General features: G+C 31.5%; 10 protein-coding genes across 10 annotated transcripts; 4 read left to right on the top strand and 6 right to left on the bottom strand.

Moving 5' to 3' along the window:
* Positions 1–763: 763 nt before the first annotated feature.
* ASCRUDRAFT_27004 (OPA3 family protein) lies at positions 764–1,277 on the bottom strand (the record flags this gene model as incomplete). Its single annotated transcript, XM_020189979.1, has 2 exons — positions 764–1,126; positions 1,218–1,277. Coding segments are annotated over 2 exons (423 nt in total), but the record flags the coding sequence as incomplete, so codon positions are not given.
* Positions 1,250–3,584, bottom strand: ERG11 (sterol 14-demethylase). The gene has a single exon (XM_020194884.1). The coding sequence runs from the start codon at positions 3,278–3,280 to the stop codon at positions 1,676–1,678; it is 1,605 nt and encodes a 534-aa protein (XP_020048742.1). The 5' UTR covers positions 3,281–3,584; the 3' UTR covers positions 1,250–1,675.
* Positions 3,585–3,719: 135 nt separating this feature from the next.
* MRPS28 (mitochondrial 37S ribosomal protein uS15m) lies at positions 3,720–4,541 on the bottom strand (the record flags this gene model as incomplete). The annotated part of the gene is made up of 2 exons (XM_020189740.1): positions 3,720–4,223; positions 4,314–4,541. Coding segments are annotated over 2 exons (732 nt in total), but the record flags the coding sequence as incomplete, so codon positions are not given.
* Positions 4,542–4,972: 431 nt separating this feature from the next.
* On the top strand, positions 4,973–7,915 carry ASCRUDRAFT_69238 (uncharacterized protein; the record flags this gene model as incomplete). The annotated part of the gene is made up of 1 exon (XM_020191649.1): positions 4,973–7,915. The coding sequence occupies one exon, from the start codon at positions 4,973–4,975 to the stop codon at positions 7,913–7,915; it is 2,943 nt and encodes a 980-aa protein (XP_020048740.1).
* A 491-nt stretch (positions 7,916–8,406) lies between these two features.
* PDB1 (pyruvate dehydrogenase (acetyl-transferring) subunit E1 beta) lies at positions 8,407–9,564 on the top strand (the record flags this gene model as incomplete). The annotated part of the gene is made up of 1 exon (XM_020191648.1): positions 8,407–9,564. One exon carries the CDS (start codon positions 8,407–8,409, stop codon positions 9,562–9,564), a length of 1,158 nt encoding a protein of 385 aa, XP_020048739.1.
* Positions 9,565–10,183: 619 nt separating this feature from the next.
* RPS2 (40S ribosomal protein uS5) lies at positions 10,184–10,870 on the bottom strand (the record flags this gene model as incomplete). Its single annotated transcript, XM_020189514.1, has 1 exon — positions 10,184–10,870. A coding segment is annotated over one exon (687 nt), but the record flags the coding sequence as incomplete, so codon positions are not given.
* A 930-nt stretch (positions 10,871–11,800) lies between these two features.
* ASCRUDRAFT_7008 (uncharacterized protein) lies at positions 11,801–12,262 on the bottom strand (the record flags this gene model as incomplete). Its single annotated transcript, XM_020191744.1, has 1 exon — positions 11,801–12,262. One exon carries the CDS (start codon positions 12,260–12,262, stop codon positions 11,801–11,803), a length of 462 nt encoding a protein of 153 aa, XP_020048737.1.
* Positions 12,263–12,606: 344 nt separating this feature from the next.
* Positions 12,607–13,884, bottom strand: ASCRUDRAFT_32750 (mannose-1-phosphate guanylyltransferase; the record flags this gene model as incomplete). Its single annotated transcript, XM_020190380.1, has 1 exon — positions 12,607–13,884. The coding sequence occupies one exon, from the start codon at positions 13,882–13,884 to the stop codon at positions 12,607–12,609; it is 1,278 nt and encodes a 425-aa protein (XP_020048736.1).
* Positions 13,885–14,908: 1,024 nt separating this feature from the next.
* On the top strand, positions 14,909–17,025 carry ASCRUDRAFT_32053 (RNA-binding domain-containing protein; the record flags this gene model as incomplete). Its single annotated transcript, XM_020190325.1, has 2 exons — positions 14,909–15,888; positions 16,239–17,025. 2 exons carry the CDS (start codon positions 14,909–14,911, stop codon positions 17,023–17,025), a joined length of 1,767 nt encoding a protein of 588 aa, XP_020048735.1.
* A 731-nt stretch (positions 17,026–17,756) lies between these two features.
* Positions 17,757–18,632, top strand: UBC13 (E2 ubiquitin-conjugating protein UBC13). Its single transcript, XM_020192829.1, has 2 exons — positions 17,757–17,878; positions 17,977–18,632. Exons 1-2 carry the CDS (start codon positions 17,852–17,854, stop codon positions 18,403–18,405), a joined length of 456 nt encoding a protein of 151 aa, XP_020048734.1. The 5' UTR covers positions 17,757–17,851; the 3' UTR covers positions 18,406–18,632.
* Positions 18,633–18,867: the final 235 nt, after the last annotated feature.

Here is an 18,867-nt window from a genome sequence, read left to right as displayed (position 1 = left end):
TAATCTGCGGTCCTGAGGGTTTTAACAAAGTTGTTAAATCTTCAATTTTATCCTTAAATATCTCAGAATCTAATATTTTTGTTTTATAAATTGATCTCGGAAATTCAAATATCAAGACTTAGTAATTTAGGCATTTATTTTTTTTTTTTTAATTCTTTAATATCATTCTAATAAATCTATTATGTGTTTTATCATGTTTTTTCATTACTATTTTATCTTATTTTCTTTATTTATTTGTCTATAAGTTTTCTAACTTGTCTCAACTTCTATATACAATTTTTCTTTTACTATTCTGTTTAATTTTTTTTGTTTAATTTTTACTCCAATTCTGATTCTTATTCTTATTGATTTGATTTGATTTGTTATTTAATTTTTATTAACTAGTTTTTTAATTATATTTTTTCTCTTCTCTTCATTTCTATAGTACATATATTAATCTCACACTTTAATAAATATTATATTCATGTAATTTAATGGTTTACTCTTTATATTAATGGCTTAAATTTGGGTTTAAAAGTGAAACATCACTAATATCTTTATCACTAATATTTTCATTGATATCTTTTTTGGAAATGGCTTGTAAAACTTCAGAACTCTGAACAATTTCCTGTTTTATTTGTTCTGTTTGTTCTGTTTGTTCTGTTTGTTTTTTTTGTTCTTGTATTTTTTTAACATTTGAATTATTTCTCTTTTTTTTAGGATTTTCAATATCATTGATTTTTAAAACCAATGGATATAAACCTTCGGGCAATTTATAATCATCCAATTCCACATTATGCTCATCCAATTTTTTCTTTATATAATTAATCTCATCCTGTAGCGCTTTGATATCGTCGCTAACGCTCTCTCTTCTGTTTAATTCCTTTCTTCTTGTTCTATAGGCTTCAAACAATATCAAACTGCCTGCAATACTAAATATGAAACCTTCTGACAATAAATATGCTGCGTTTTCGATGGCCTTTTTCTCATTCAATGGTCGAACTGTACTGTGAGTCGAGTTTAACGAATGCTTTTCACCCAATAATTTCATACGAAGTTTTACATCTGTTGAATGAACCTTTTGTGAGAGATTCATACAAATTCTTTTGAATAAATCGCTTTTCAATGCAACTACTTGTAAACGATTCTAAGTTAAATGGAATTAAATCACTGTTAATAACCTACTTTTCTCAGATTTGCCATCAACATCTCTGTCTGACTAGCGTAATTCAACTTACTGCTATTGGCTTAGATATCTGTCTTAGCAAGACAGCCATAAGCTTTATTCCAATCCCACTGCTCATCTTGTATTGCTAGGCAAATAAACAAATAAACAACAAATCTATTGCAATAGACTGGTTCTCCTTGAGGGAGTTTAATTCATTCTATTGAGCCAACGAAAAAGATGCAAGCTACTATTGTTTTTTGCACCAATCGCCTCATGCTCAGAATTGACTTTTTCTGTTATCGCCAAAACTGAGATGGGGAAAGATGTTTGCAGATTTACTTGAAGTATATTATAACAGACATATATAGTTGAAATAAACAGAGTAGATAGAAAAAGTATAAGTCGAATATGAAGTTAATAAGGAATAAGTGAATAGTAAATAGTAGTAGCAATAGTAGTGGCAATAAGAATGGGAATGGGAATGGGAATGGGAATAGAAATGATATTTAAAAAAAAATTAAAATCAAACTAATCATCCCTATTTTCCCTTCTTTCCCAGTAAATCAAAGAAGGACTCAAAGGCAAAGTAACCATACTTTGATAGTCAGGTTCTGAGATCTTTTCAACGCCATTTGGTAATCTCCATTTTAATTCTCTGACATAGACACTTAAAAGGGTACCCAATTGCATGTATGCAAATTGTTCACCAATGCATCTGTGTCTTCCTCCACCAAATGGCAAGTATGGACTAGAAACACCTTTAGAAACAGCACCGAATCCGTAGTCAACAGTGGTTGAGGCCTCCTTTGATGAAGATTTATTGACATCCCATCTGTGGGGATCAAATTTGTTGGCATTTGGAAAATACTTGTCGTTTAATTGAGTGTAACCTGGAGAGACTAAAACAAAATGACCCTTTGGAACAACAAATGAGGTGTTTGGAACCACCAAGGGTTTAGTAACTTTTCTAAAAATTGAATGCAAAGGAATATGTAATCTAAGAGTTTCTCTAATGACGTTGTTTAGTAAAGACATTTCCGATAGATCGTCGTAAGTTAAACCATCTTTAAAATTTCTCCCTTGCAAGACTCTTTTTTGTTCTTTTAGTAATTCTTCTTGCAATTCTGGTTGATCAGCTAAATGCAATAAAAACCAGGCAGAAGTTGCAGCACTGGTATGTTGACCACCCATTAAGACACCAATTAATAAGTGGGCAATTTCTTGGTCAGTCATCTTTTTGCCATCTTTGTAGGTTGAGGATTTCATAAGAGTGTCGATTAAGTCTCTATCTTGGATATCGTTTCTCTTTCTTCTATCGGTGATCAAGGACATGTAAGTCTTTGCAATAGATTTTTGGGCGTTGTCTCTTTTTTTATAGATGGATAAAAATGGCAACCAAGGAAATACAAAATTAATTGGGGTAAAACCCTTATCTAAATCAGAATATAAGTCAGCAAATGATACATCGAATTTTTTTCTCATTTCATCACCCAATAAGGATCTGCAAGCAGTTAAAATGGTCATTTCAGGTTGAGTTTCCATAACGTTAGCGATTCCATTGATTTTGCCTGATCCAATTGAGTAATTTTTACTTGTAGATAAATAGTCATAAACTTCTTCTTTAATTTTGGGGACGTAAGATCTGAAGGAGTCCTTTGTTAAAGAATTTTTAACGAATTTTTTTTGTTCCATTAATTTTGAATTGGGACAGTCGTAGATGACACCCTTTCCGAAAACTGGAGTAGTTAGGTGTTTATAAGCTTCTTCAGCAGAAACATCGGAACCTTTGGCATTAAGAACAAACTCATGGCCATTTGGACCCAAGTAGACAGTCATAATTCTGCCTAATAGCATAAAAGCGAAGATGTCGCCATATTTCTTTTGACACTCATCGAAAAACGTATAGGGATTCATACCATAACCAACAGCAGAACCAAACCATGGAATCCAGTAGAACACTAGGGGAGCTCTATCTTTTCTTAGAGAGTATAAGAACTGAGATAAGACATTTAGGAAAATGGGTAGTAGTATAAGAATTGCAGCGATTTGTATTGTCGAGAGATTCGACAAGTGGAAAAGAGCGATTTGAGAATATTCAGATAGGCGTTGGACTATTTCGGTTGTGAAGGCCATGATGGGGTAAGAAAAGATTGAAAGAAGAGCAATACGAGAATAGAAACAGGAATCAAAAGCAGGTAGAGAGAAGTGAAAGAGAGATGGTGTGTTTTCTAATTATGTTTTGCTTCTGTTTTTTTGCTGGGAGATTGGATATTTATAAAGAGAGCAGATAAACTCTCGTTGGATCGTATCACACACGAAAATTCGTACCGATCGCATTCTTTTTGGGGACTTAAAAATGGACTTGAGGTGGGCCAATTAAGACAGAAGATGAGAAAATGGTTACAGGTCGAGGCCAGAGTGGTTGGCCAGTCACAGACTGAAGGAATGTAATCGGTTAGAGATTATAGAAAGATATATACATGGTGTTGAGCTATATCGGGCTACTTAGCATCTCAGCAGACCAGTTGGCTGGCTAGCTGTGTTTCTCGATCAAGGCGAGACGAAGCGAGTGCTTCTTCAACTTCTTATCAATCTTACGTTGTCTTTGGATTTCCTTGTTACTTCTCTTGACCAAGACCCTGTCGCCATAGATCTTGAAGTTTTGCATGTACTCCTTGCTTAGATTGAATTCGGTGGTGACAGCCCTGTCAGTCAAGCCTAGTTTTTCAATCACATAAAAGTATTGCTCAGGGTTGTTTTTCTTCAAGTATTTCAAGGTTTTCTGTCTTTCCTGGACCAATTGGCCTAGACCTCTTATGTTTGCAAAATCGTTTTTGAATTTTTTCATATGGTTGTATTTGAATATAATTTTTATAGTTAGAACAGCAGCCTGGACTTCACTTGAGCCAGTATCGCCATCTGCTCTCTTGAATTCGTCGACAGCCAAATTTATGGCTAGTTTTTTCAAATCAGGAGTAGATGTGTTTTTGATGTTCAAGATTCTCGATATAGCCTGTCTTTTGTTTTCCTCTTCTGCGAGGATATCTTCTTTTGTTATAAGACTGTCGGAAATCCTCTGGATTGAATGAGATATGGTGATTTTCTTATTATTATTCTTTGGAGGCTTTTGACTTTTGGACAAAAACAAGGGAGTGTTTGAGTTGACACTCAAAATGCTTTCTTGAGCCCCATACAATAGCTTTTCAACTTCTTTTCTCTCGTAGCCCATGGACAAAGCATACGGCTCGTTGATGGCAGCCATTATTCTCGCAATAAACTTATTCCCAGGCTTGCCCAAAATGGGATCGATGTCATACTGTATCGACTCTGCTTTAAATCGATTTAGCTTATTGGCATCAGCAATGGCCTTTGATTTGATCTTTCTCTGAGCTTTGGTCTTTGCGTGTGGACAGGCAGTGCCCGAGAAGGCCCTTATGAGAAGCACAGACAGCAAACCTACTGAGCGTGCGGAAGAAGCAACAAGCGAGCTCACAGCCACTGGCAGCAATCGCCCCCAATTCATAAGCATTTCTGTCTGATGTGGGCCCTAAAACACCTCTTTCGCTTTCCCTTCTCCTCCAATCTCTGCTCCTCCCTACAAAACGAAAAATTTCCAGGGGTTACCCGGTACGTCGGAAAGCAGTACCACACGTGGTTTCTTGTTTCGAGGGCACGCGAAGGGCATTGGTACCACTTGTGAGGATCTGTTGTTTTTTTTTACCAGAAAACGGACGCAAACACACCAAAGCGGGAAAGGCATATGTGATCTATTGGTATATAACCAGTGGGATGTTTTCTCTTTTGTTTTCTCCAGTAATATCTCCAATGGTTGAAGATCTGGGGTCCACCAAACAATTAGTTCAGGCCTACTACAACGAAGGCATTGTCCACTTCAAGAGCTGCAATTTCAAAAAGGCCTTGAAACTCTTTGCTGTTTCCATCTCCGTAATCAAGTCCTTATCCGAAGAAGAGATTGTTGCAGTCAGAAGACAGTATGGTTTGTCCACCACCGAGAACTCCTTTACTGTCTACAATTACTCTCAAAACACCAATCTTTCCAAGCAAAACAATAACAATAACAACATCAATATCAAAAACTTGACAACGACAAAGATCACCTTCCAACTAGTTCATCCCAAATTATCAAATCTATATTACTACAAGAGCTCCACTTATCAAAAACTCGGCCATATTGACAAATCGATTAACGATATCAAAAAATTGCTTTTAATAGAGCCTTTGTTATGCAAGGCCTATTTAAAATATTCGACACTTTTAGTATCTCAAAACGATTATCTCTCTTCATATAAAGTCCTAAATTACGCCATTAACCTCATCAATGACTGCAAAAAGACCTACAATTTTAATTTGGCCAACAACGTTAACTCCAATAACAATATAAATGTTCAAATTTCAGAAAAACTATTTCAAGATTTAAAATCTCAAAGAACTTTCGTCTATAATTTGATTCAGGAGAATAACAATAAAATCAATGCCACTCAATTTAAAAGAAAACTAATAATTTCAGATTATTCTCACAAAAGATTGAAACTAAAACCAGCTACAAGTAACAAACTTAAAATTGATAACAAATCCCATAGCATTGTCCCGATCATCTCATTTGATCCAGTAGAAAGATTGCCCATTCCTATAATTTCAAAAATATTTAATCATTTTCATTACAAATTCATAATTAGAAATTGTTTCCTAGTTTCGAAAAAATGGTACAATGTTTTAATTCTTTTTAACCATTTCTACTCAAATCTCGATTTACCTAAAAATTTCAATTACAATCAACTTAAAACCTTAAATTCCTTTTTAAACAAAATCTACCAAAGAATCAAAATCAAAAAATCAATCAACTTTCTTAAAATTATCAAACTAAATTCAAATGACGAAAAAAAGATTATCTTTGCTCTATTCAATTTTTACAACTATTTCCTAACCTCTCTAGATCTATCTTTATTTGAGATTGATTTATTCCAATTAATCGATATCTTCACAAAAGTCAAAATCAAAATTAGAAACAACAATAATCATACCCAAGACATTTTTCAGACCTTGAAAAATTTAAGATTAAAAATTAACGTCGTGCCGTATATGGAAATACACATATTAAGGCTATTTCCTAATTTGACCAACTTGGAAATCATACCAGTCAATGGGATAACTCATGAGCAAATATCCTTTAGTAATTTTAAAAAGTATAAATCAAGTATATTACAATACCAACGAGATATTAATACAACAACAGATTGTTTGCAAGGGCTTAAAAACATATCAATTCTATCTAATTGTAAGATCTTTTATGAAAAATACTTGTTCTCTCTTTACCAGTTATTCTTGAATGAAAACCACTTGCCCGATTTAGAATCATTGACTATAGCTGGTGCAGATTTTAAAGTTTCGACAAATCTATTAACCAATGATTTACATTCATCAAATGTCATATTACAAATATTAGAAAATATTCTTAATACCAATCATAATCACGATCGTAATCATAATCATGATCGTGATTATGATAACAATAATGATGATAATAATGATAATAATAATAATGATAATAATAATAATGATAATAATAATAATGATAATAATAACAATAATAATAATAATAATAATAATAATAATAATAATAATAATAATAATAATAATAATAATGATAATGATAATGATAATGATAATGATAACGAAAACGATAATGAAATTCAAGAAGATATCCAATTTAACCCATTTTTCAATTTCGGCAGTTTGAATATTAATACCTATTCAAATTATGCCGAAAACTCTAGCGAAGTAATTGATTACCTAAGCTCAAACAAATACCGAAAGATATTTCGAAACTTGTTTAAATTTCCGAATTTAAAAAGGATGCAATTTGAGGGAAACAAATCAATAAATTTAGAAATTTTCCTATTTTATCTTTTTATTGACAATGAAAAAAGACCCAAAAATTTAGAAGTTTTAATATTTCGACAAGAACCATTTGATAAATCACTTTCATTCAGCGCAACCACCACCACCATCACTACTACTACCACTACTACTCCTACTATTACTAATAATACTCATGCTAATGATAATCTACAAACTAACGGCATCTCAAGGCATAATGGCATCTTAAGCCAAAATGATATCGAGAATAATAGAGGATTTATAAATGAGCCGCTTAATTTGGAAATAATATTGAATTTCACCCATTATAATCTCAATGATCTTAAGGTCTTGGATATAACAGGATCCAATATCTCATTTAAAAACTTACTCTTATTGCTAAATAAATCAAAAAGAAATTTAAGAAAATTAATCATCGGAAATTGTTCCAATTTAATATTCAAAAGCAATCCCTTTGGTAGAGATAATGAGCGAGAATACTTTGATTTCACCAAGTTTTTAAAAATAATACCTGATCTAAGCGAACTATATCTAAATAAATCAGTTGGGTTCAGTGATTACACATTAAAGGTTTTCAGATCGAGTTTGGTCGAGATTCGAAATGAGAAAACTAAAACAAGTGAGGATGACAAACGCTGTGATACAACCAAGGAATCAAAGGTCTTTAGAAATTTGAGAGTGTTGGACTTGTCACATAATTTGATTAGTGGGTTTGGACTTCTTGAGTTCTTCAGACGCGAAAGCAACACAAAGTACAGCGAAATCCTCTCGTTGGCAAGCTTGCACTTGAATGGAATTGCAATTGAGCCAGAAACAATGAAGCTCATCGCAAAGAGATATGCTGCACAGGTTGTGTGCGATCTCAACTGACAGAGCTGGCGAGCTTGCTATTGTCTTTATTATATCTTTTATTCTCTCTTATACCTTATCCGGCTATCGGCCCGCGATTTCCGGTCCACGCCGGTCTTGTCAGAAACAGCGAATCTGCGTGGGTCTTTTCCGTCATCTGATGGCGGGTCCGCTGGGATACCCGCTTATCCCACTTGCATAGGGTTATTTGGCACAAAACAGCGCTCTATCAGAGAACGTCCCGTTTGACGGTGCGCGAGCGATGGCCGGATAAACCCCCTTTGTTGTGGCGAGGGCTGATCCCAACTCCACTCCACTTGCACTTTTGTTGATATCTGGTTGTTGAGAGATTATCTTCAACTCTCTTCGATTTATCTACCTCTTCATCTTTTCACCAACTCTACAGTTCATTTATCCACCAATTGGTTATTTATTTCTTGCACTCTCTGCTCATTGTCGTCTTGTTCACCATATTCACCACTTCCACTCTACATATTCCTCTTGCATCTCCAATGGCTTCTCATATCGCTAAATCCTCCTTGTCCTCTCTCCTAACAAACAACGCCAGAAATGCTGCTACTCTTAGCGCAATTAAAAAGGCCTCAGTCATCCAATCTCAAAAAATGATGTTCCCAGTAAGAGAAAACTCAACTACTTCAGGTCTCACAAGAATCACCGTCAGAGATGCTTTGAACTCTGCAATGGCTGAGGAATTAGAAGCCGATAAGGAAGTCTTTTTGATGGGTGAAGAAGTCGCTGTTTATAACGGTGCTTACAAGATCTCAAGAGGTTTACTTGATAGATTCGGCGATAAAAGAATAATCGATACCCCAATCACTGAAATGGGTTTCACTGGTTTATGTGTCGGTGCTGCTTTAGCTGGCTTGAAACCAATTTGTGAATTTATGACTTTTAATTTCGCCATGCAAGCAATTGATCAAATTATTAATTCTGCCGCTAAAACATTTTATATGTCTGGTGGTAAACAGCCTTGTAATGTAACCTTTAGAGGTCCCAATGGTGCTGCCGCTGGTGTTGCTGCTCAACATTCCCAATGTTATGCTGCTTGGTATGGTTCAATTCCAGGTTTGAAAGTTGTATCCCCATACAGTGCTGCTGACTATAGAGGTTTGATCAAGGCTTCCATTAGAGATCCAAATCCTGTCATTTTCTTGGAGAATGAATTGTCTTATGGTGAATCCTTTGACTTGTCTGAAGAGGAACTATCTACCGATTTCCTCTTACCATTCGGTAAATCAAAAATTGAAAGAGAAGGAAAAGATATAACCATTGTTTCTCACTCAAGAAATGTTCAATTTTCTCTTGAAGCCGCTGAAATCCTCAAACAAAAATATGATGTAGACGCCGAAGTCATCAACCTAAGATCGATTAAACCAATGGATATTCCAGCTATCATTCAATCAATTAAAAAGACTAACCACATCATTACTGTTGAAGCAGGTTTCCCAGCTTTTGGTGTAGGTTCCGAAATCTGTGCTCAAATTATGGAAAGTGAAGCTTTCGATTATTTAGATGCCCCTGTTGAAAGAGTCACTGGTTGTGAAGTTCCTACTCCCTATGCTAAAGAATTAGAAGATTTTGCCTTCCCAGATAAGGAAACTATTGTTAGAGCCGCAAAGAAATCTCTATCAATTGAATCAAAAAACTAATCAATTACCTATTTTAAACTAGAGAAAGAAAAAAGACAGGAAAAAAAATATTAAATATTCATTTTTAATTCAATTTCCCTTAATTGATTTAAAATAAACATAAAAAAAAAACAGCATGAAATTCTTATATTTTGAATGTAATTTTTTTTTTGATGTGTACATATTTTTTTTTTTTTTTTGCTCTTTCTCTTTTCTACTTTTCATAAGTTTTTTGTATTTTTTAATTGGCTAGAACTTTTTTTTTTTTCATTGAATTATTAATAAGATGCTTATCACAAATCTTTTTTTTGTTTCTGTTTTTTTATTTTTTGTTTCTTTTTATTCATAGTTACATATTTTAAACTTTAGTTTCAAAATTGAACTGAAATTAACTTTTATTATCATATATTTATCATATATTTATAGATATCTAACTTTTTATTTTTATTTAAATTCTAATTTCATATTTCATAATCTTATTATTACAATCTGATAATAATTCAAAATAATTTTCTCATTTATTCAAATAATTAGTTTTATTCAATAAAAAAAACCCTTATTTAATAATCAATTAAATTAAATTAAAATAAACTATTATTACATAAAAATATAAGTATTAAATTTATAATTTTTTGTCAAGAGCTTCATCAGCATAAACTTCTAATGGCGATGGTTCTAATTTGGTTTCCTTCCATAAGTTTGGTGTTAAGAAACCGTAGGTGTTACCGATGGCAGCGAAACATGCCTTTAAGGTGTTTTCTTTGGTTCTAGTAGAACCTGAAGATGAAGTATAAACATCTTCAACACCGGCCAATTGCAATAATTTCTTAACAGCTGGTGAGGCAACAATACCAGAACCTCTTGGTGCTGGAATTAATCTAACATTAACGGAACCACATTTACCTGAAGTCTTGGCAGCTAATGAATGTGGTGTACCTAAATTGGAACCCCAATAACCTCTTCTGATTGGAATAATAGATAATTTGGCAATAATGATAGCAGCTCTAATGGCAGTAGCAGCTTCTTTAGCGGTTTTGATACCTAAACCAACGTGGCCATTACCATCACCAATGACAACAACAGCTTTGGATCTAGTTCTTTGACCAGCTCTGGTTTGTTTTTGAACTGATTTCATTTGCATAACACTGTCCTTTAAGTCTGGTAACAAGGTGTCAACAATTTGATATTCTTTAATTGGTAAAGCGTGTTGGTAGATTTGTTCAATGGAAGTGATTTTTCCACTTTTAACTAATCTACCTAGCTTGGTGACTGGTTGCCATCCTTTTTCTTCGGTATCTCTTCTACCTCTTCTTGGTCCACCACGACGACCACCTCTTGGTCCTCCGAAACCTCTTCCTCTTTGTGGGCCACCTTGGCCTGGAGCTTGACCTGGAGCTGTAGCTGGAGCTGGAGCAGACATTTTCAAATTAATTGTTTGAATTGAGTAAATGAAAAATTAGTTACTTTAAATAAAACTAGTCGGAATTTACGTGGAAGAACGGGGTGTTGCCTTCAATCGACTATCTTGATAATTTTATATATTTGTGACTATTTTGAATAAGTTTAACTTTTACAAGTTAATTCAAAAATTCAACCAAGAAATGAAGCAATATGGAAGGAAACAAATTTGGTTTTTCAAGTGCAGCACATGACTTTTCAAACCAAATATACAGATACCAGTAACAAATCACGTGTTTATAATAAGGGCTCTAAATGAGATACAATAATCATCACAGCCCTATAGGTATTGTTTTCGGTTGCTGCACAAATATTTTTATCAGCAGATACTTGCGTATGACCTGCATAGGTAAATCTTATTTTGGTTTGATTTCTGTGATTTTCTCCAATAATTGAAATGAAAACTTTGTTAATTCACAAATAGCTTGCAGCTTAAAAACTTAACAAGTGAAAAAGAAATTTTTTTAGGGTATCATTAATGTCCTAAAGTAATTGAGAATCTTACAATAAATTTACTATTTAATTAGATGCTACATTGATTATGATGTATTGCAAAATCGATAATAGTTATTCAATTATCCAGAGGCTTCGAAATAGCGTATAACCAGTCTATAAATACTAACAATGTAATGTTATATGAAATAACTGTAATTAAATTATTTTTTTTGTTTCTAAACTTACATAAAAATAAAAATAATAAAAAAATAGCAAATATGATTTTTCCAAAGACTTGAAGACCTACTGTTGTCAATAGATATAGTACCATTCTTATCGAGATGGTATTACCGTATTATTTGTCTTAATTAAATCCAAGCCTTTTTAAAAGTAATTCATTAACCTCAATTGCTTCAAACTTTCTTGAATTATTCAATTGATCTTCTGTATCATAGCTTCCACTTAAATAATTCCCAGAGGCCATTTTTGATATAATAGCTTGATTTTCTAAAGAACAGCAAGGCTTTATTTTTACTTTAATCAATTGAGCCGATTCATTTGTGGTTTCTTTAATTATTATTTCATCTTTAGTATTTTTTGAATTTTGAGAAAAGGACTTGTTTTTTTCGACTTGTTTCTCTTTATTATTATGAATTTTAGGAAATTTTATACTTGGAAAATTATTATAATCTTCTAGAGTATCATAATATGAGTTTAAATCTATTTTTTTTCTTTTTCTGTGATTTTTCTTGTTTTTGTTATTATTATTACTGTTATTATTATTATTATTATTATTATTATTTACTTGTTTTGAGGTATGATTCATTAGTGATTGAATAATGAATATAACAAAAAAAAGACTGGTTATCCTGATTCCTGATCAGTTTTCACTTTGCACGTGTATAAAAACTAAAATTAATAAACATAAAATATTAAAATTATAAAATTAAAATAAATTCAGAATAAATTTTGAAGAAACAGTTAAACAAAAATTAAATATTAATAAAAAAAAAAAAAATAAAGTTGAGAAAACTGATAGAATTAAAAACAAAATAAAACAAAAAATTAATAATAATAATAAACCAGAAAGGAAAACTAGTATATCTAATATCTAACATTGAACATCATCAAACACTGATTTTTTTTAAAATCTAAAAAATTCTAAAACTATTACATAACCACCTCATATTTAACATCAGACTTAATCGATTTGTTTGGCAAGACAACACAGTTTTTAACATAAATATCATCATTAACGTGACTGTCACTACTTAAAATACAAGCTTTATTAAATTTGACACCATTTTGTTCAATATAAGTTAATAGATCATCGACATGAATTTTTGTACCTTCGATTCTTGCCCATTTACCTATGGTTGAATTATTTGAAATGATTGAATTTAAAATACAGGCATTTGGCTTAACGTTAACACCATCTAAAATGATTGAATTTTTAATTCTAACACCATCTGCGATAAAAGTGTTTGGACCAATTGAAACAAATGGACCAATTTTAGCAGTTTTTGAAACAACTGTAGAAGGATCAATGAAAACTGGTTGAATGATATTTGAAGAACTTGGAATAGTCTTGAAGGATTTTTGCTTTTGATAAGCGTCTTGTAAACGCAATTCATTAGCGATTAAAGCACTTCCGGGATTTTTAACTTGTCTCCAATAAGATTTTGTTTTATAAACAAAAAAGGATTCATCATCGGGTAGATTTGAAAGAATATCATGTTCTAAAGAAACAACATCTGAATCAACAAATTCTGCATGATAATCATCATTACTGAGAACTTCTTTTTTCAATTTTTGTTTTGCAATTTTATTGATAATGTATTTACTATCAAATAGATAAATACCACCATTAATTAAATTTGAAACTTTTGATTCAGGTTTTTCAACATAATGAACAACTTTATCATCCAAATCGGAGACGATAGTACCGAAATTTTCAGCAGATTTCTCATTATTTTGAGGTAATTTTGAAATACCCATAATAACAGTTTTACAGTCTAAATCGTTATAGTAGTTATTTTTGTCATTATAGAATTCCAAAATTTCTTTAAATGGGAAATTACAAATGATATCAGCATGGATAACAAAAAAATTATCAGGAGAATTTCTTTTAATTTCGTCTCTAAAATGAAATAAACCACCAGCTGTACCCATTGCCTTATATTCTCTAAGGTATTTGATAATTATATTTGGATAGGATCTCTTAATTTCAGATAGAAAATCCTTGAAAATAGATTCTTCATAAAACCCAATTAAAAATATTTCCTTTAAGGATGGAAGTTCGGACAATGACTCGATGATATGAGCTAGTAATGGCTTGCCAGCGATTGGAAATAAAGGTTTGGGAACATCTAATGATAAGGGTCTGAATCTGGTACCACGAGTGTCACCACCAACAAGAATAATAGCTTTAGTAGTTCCAGTTGTCATTGTGATAGTCTGGATTTGAGATTAGATGAAGGATACCGAAATCAATAACAAGAGTAGAAAGAGTAACAGGAGTGAAAAGTGGCAATTGAAGAATAACTGTTTGGCAAGTTCAATTATAAAACAGAGGATATATAGACGACCTTTATATAAAACCAATAAAAACCAAGAACTCGAAGAAAAGTGTGAAGTGTTAAGTAGTTCTTCACAAAGAGCTAATCTTTCAGGCAATAAAATAGCATGGTAAAAATAGTATGGCAAAAATAGATGGCCACAGGTGGTTTGAACACAAGCTCAAAGTTTACAACGTGTATCATTCAAAGGAGGCATACTAGCGCGTACAGCTGCATACCTACGTGTAATCCATTTTTACGGTTGCAAAAAATATTAGATAACATATCACCTAATGCATTGCGCAGCTCACTGCAAAGATCTGTATCTTTCATGTTTGAGGTACGGGTCCACTGTTTTGGTTCTTGGGTGTGATTGTGTGAGGTGAAGGAAAGTGCTGTTTCTGTTTCCTCTGCTGGTTTTGCTGTGTTTGGTGGAGCTGCTCGTTCCTTGATCTGGGCTGTTGAAGTGGCATCCTAATTCAAACAGAGTTTCTATACACAAAAGCAACTGGCTCTTCAAATGGTATTTAAAGATGGGCAGAGGTTGTTTTTCTCATGTTTGATTTTTATTAAAATCATAATCATAATTAATATCAATTTTAATTCAAACAATGTCTCTTTCATTATTAATTTCAAAATCAATGCTCAGTGATTCCAACTCGTCTTCTGATAATCAATCCTCCAATTCTCTTGATTTGGTTTCCATAAACTCAGAGGATTCAATCGATGATATTGATGCTAATACCGCCAATTCTCAAAAGAAGATATCTAATCGTAATTCGGATAAAGCCTTGAAATCCAATTCAGATAAAGCTTTAAAACCCAATTCTTCTACAAATGATGAAGATGATAGTGACAAAAACAGTACTAGCGGTGATAGCGCCTATGGTGTTGACTTTGATTCTGGTGATGATATGCAAAATAATGATAATGATAAAAAAAATGATAGCGAGAAAAACTTATCATTATATGTTGGCGATTTAGATTCATCGATAACTGAAGCTATCTTGTTTCCTATTTTTTCAAAAATCGGACCATTGACTTTAGTAAAAGTTTGTAGGGACTCTTCAACGAAAAACTCATTAGGTTATGCTTATATTAATTATCAATTTTCAAAGCATTCAAGGTCAGCGTTGAAAAATTTAAACTTGACAAACTTAATGAATAAAAATTCAAAACCTATCCGGATAATGTTTGCTGAAAAAAATTTGAATTCAAAGTTAAATTCAAATGCTAATATTTTTGTTAAAAATTTACATCAAGATATTGATAATAAGACTTTTTTTAATACCTTTAGCGCTTTTGGTAATATAATATCTTGCAAAATAGTTTTAGATGAAAATTCAATCTCAAAAGGTTTTGGTTTTGTTCAATACGATTCAATTGATTCGGCTAAAAATGCTATTAATTCAACTAATGGAATTCTATTAAATAATAAAAAAATTTATGTTAATTATCATATTCCTAAAAACCAAAGATCGATTAAAAATTATAGCAATATTAACTCAAATCTTATTTCAAATAATAATAATAATAATAATAATAATAATAATAATAATAATAATAATAATAATAATAATAATAATAATAATGATTACGAACATCTAAATGAAAACTCAAATCTTTATGTTAAAAACATTGATATAAATGTGACTGAATATCAATTTGAAAAACTATTCAAACCATTTGGTAAAATAACTTCAATTCATTTGGAAAAATATAAAGGTTTTGGTTTTGTTAATTTTCAAAATTTAAGTGATGCAAAAAATGCTATAAAATTTTTAAATAACATGGAATTTCATGGTAAAAATTTATTTGTTGGACCTGCTCAAAAGAAAAAGGAAAGAATCGAATATTTAAAGAAATTAATTCCAAAACAAAATTTTCAATCCAAGTCTTTAGAAAATTATAAAGATAACTTGAATTTTATGAATCAATATCAAAATTCATTAAATGATTTAATTAATAATAATAATAATAATAATAATAATAATAATAATAATAATAATAATAATAATAATAATAATAATAATAATAATAATAATAATAATAATAATANAATAATAATAATAATAATAATAATAATAATAATAATAATAATAATAATAATAATAATAATAATAATAATAATAATAATAATAATAATAATAATAACAACAACAAATTAACCGAACAACCAATAAACGCCTTTAATAATACAAAACTGATTTCAAACCCCAAACCCCAAACCAAAATAGATTCAAGTTTAAATTCAAATTCAAATACAAATACAAATACAAATATTTTTAAAAATAATTTAAATATTGATTTATATAAAAACAATAATTTATTTGTGAAAAATATAGATAAATCAATTGATGATGAGTTTTTCAAGGATTTATTTTGTCCATTTGGTGAGATTGTTTCTTCTAAAGTCTTTGTTGATATTAATAATGTATCAAAGGGTTATGGATTTGTTTGTTACAAAAAGTTTGAGTATTCTGTAAAAGCCGTAAAAGAAATGAATCAACAAATTGTTTTAAATAAACCAATTTATGTCAGTTTCGCTCAAACTAGATCAAGTAGTGATTCAAAACCAAAAATCAAATTAGATGCCCAAAATTTTAATACTAATTTTTCATTACAAAAATTTCAATATCATCCAAATCACTATCATCAACATGCTCCTTTGCTTAATAAGAATCCAAAGAGTTCTTTTGTTCATTATCATTACCCAAATTACTTTTCTTCACCTCATTATGCGCAAAATTTTAATCAACTTTGTCAAATTAATTTAGAAGATATAAATATTGCTCGCCGAGAAATATTAAAAAATTGCACACTGGAAAAACAAAAGGAAATTTTGACGAAAGATTTATTATTTAGGGTTTCTCAACATTTAAATGGTAATGCAATGGAAGACAATATTGAAGTATTGATAAACATGTTTTTGCAATTGGATAACGGTAGTATTCTCAAACTACTAGAGAATAATGACTATCTTCAATACAGTATTAACGATGCTATCAAACTTGTTCAACAAAAGTCATAGAAAACAAAGTCGAATAAATTGGCTAGTATTTTGCTGTGTTTTGTTTTTCACTTTATTTTTCGAGTCTGCCTTTTCCTTGATGCCGAAAACACAAAATATATATTTAGCACGATTTTTCTCTTTTTAGAAATACCAATATATAGATTTTATTTCCATGTTAATGAGATATAACCAGTTAACAACCATATATATTTACAATAGCTCTAATACTGATTATAAGGATCTATTTGAATCATCAGAGCTGGTGGGACTCTGGAAGCCCTCCTTGTATGTCTTTCTTGCATTCTCTAGTCTTTCCAATCGTCTTTCGGCTTCAGGAGATAACGAAGCTGGGGTTACATCCACAAAGGTGACCTTGAAAGGCTTCTTTTTATATTCGCCACTTTCGTCTCGCTCAGCTGGAGTGAATTTTACCTATCAACAAACAAAGAGTTAGCAGCAGCTCGAAGAACAAAAGGCACAGAGACACATACAAACTGCTGGTCTGAGAAGTAAAGAGCCACAAAACAGCCTATCAAGCCGCCGAAGATGGCAGCAGACACTCGTCCATTAGTTGTTTTCAGAATCATTGTCGGTCAGCACAGGAAGAGGAAGCAGAGGAAGCAGAAGAAGCAAGCTATTTGCTCTCTTTGGAAAGATGAAGCTCGTGCAATAGCCCCAGAAAGGAGAGCCCTGAAGAGAGCCCTAGAAAGGAGAGCCCAAAGAGCTTCATCAGAACCAGAACCAGCAGAGTCGTCTTATCGCTGTGAAGCTGGTGCTGGAGAGCTGTTCTTCTATCTGTTGCTTCTCTTTGTTAACTGCTTTTCAATACTGTCCATAGCACACAATGTCATTACCCAGAAGAATCATCAAGGTATGCACTCTTTCAATCTCCCCTAATCCTCTCAATTCCACTTGGTAATCTGGACCACCTTCAAGAGGCAAAACTAACATTCCCATTGATCACCAAAGGAAACCGAAAGATTGGTATCTGATCCAGTTCCAGGGATTTCTGCTATTCCTCATGATGACAACCTTAGATACTTTGATGTTTTAATCGAGGGTCCAACTCAATCCCCATATGAAGGAGGCTTGTTTAAATTAGAGCTATTTTTGCCTGATGATTACCCAATGATGGCACCAAAAGTTCGTTTTTTAACGAAAATTTATCATCCAAATATTGACAGATTGGGTCGTATCTGTTTGGATGTATTAAAATCAAATTGGTCTCCTGCTTTGCAAATCAGAACTCTTTTATTGTCAATTCAAGCATTGTTAGCTAGCCCAAACCCTGATGATCCTTTGGCTAATGATGTAGCCGAAGAATGGAAAAAAAATGAAAATACTGCAATCGAAACTGCAAAAGAATGGACCAGAAAATATGCTACAGAAAAATCATAATTATTTCATTTTATCTTGGGTTTTTTTTTGTTTTTTTTTATTACTCTTTTTTATCTTAGTTTTAATTCATTTTTATTTTATTTAGCAATGCTTTTAATTTTTTTTTGCCCTATTTATACTGTTGTCTCCTAGTGATTTTAATGCCTATCTAATAGAGGAAATTTCAAAGATAATGTTTCATTATGTAATTTTATTTCATTAAAATATATCAAAATGTGATGATTTATGTAGGGAAAACTAATTTAAACAATATTTAAAGAAAAAAAAAAATAATAATAAATAAATAAATAGATGAATAATAAATGAAGAGAAAAACATTTTATAATGATTTTATACAAGTTGTATATCTAACAAAAATAAATTAAAATTAACAAAATAAAATTAGAATTATAAAAAAGGAAAAAAAGAAACCAATGTTAGACCAATTTATATTAACAAAATAACAATTAAAAAGAAAATAAT

Source organism: Ascoidea rubescens (genome assembly GCF_001661345.1).
Source record: "Ascoidea rubescens DSM 1968 unplaced genomic scaffold ASCRUscaffold_3, whole genome shotgun sequence".
Taxonomy (NCBI): domain Eukaryota; kingdom Fungi; phylum Ascomycota; class Saccharomycetes; order Ascoideales; family Ascoideaceae; genus Ascoidea; species Ascoidea rubescens.
Note: the sequence above shows the minus strand (reverse complement) of the source record. Positions and strands in the feature narration are given on the sequence as shown.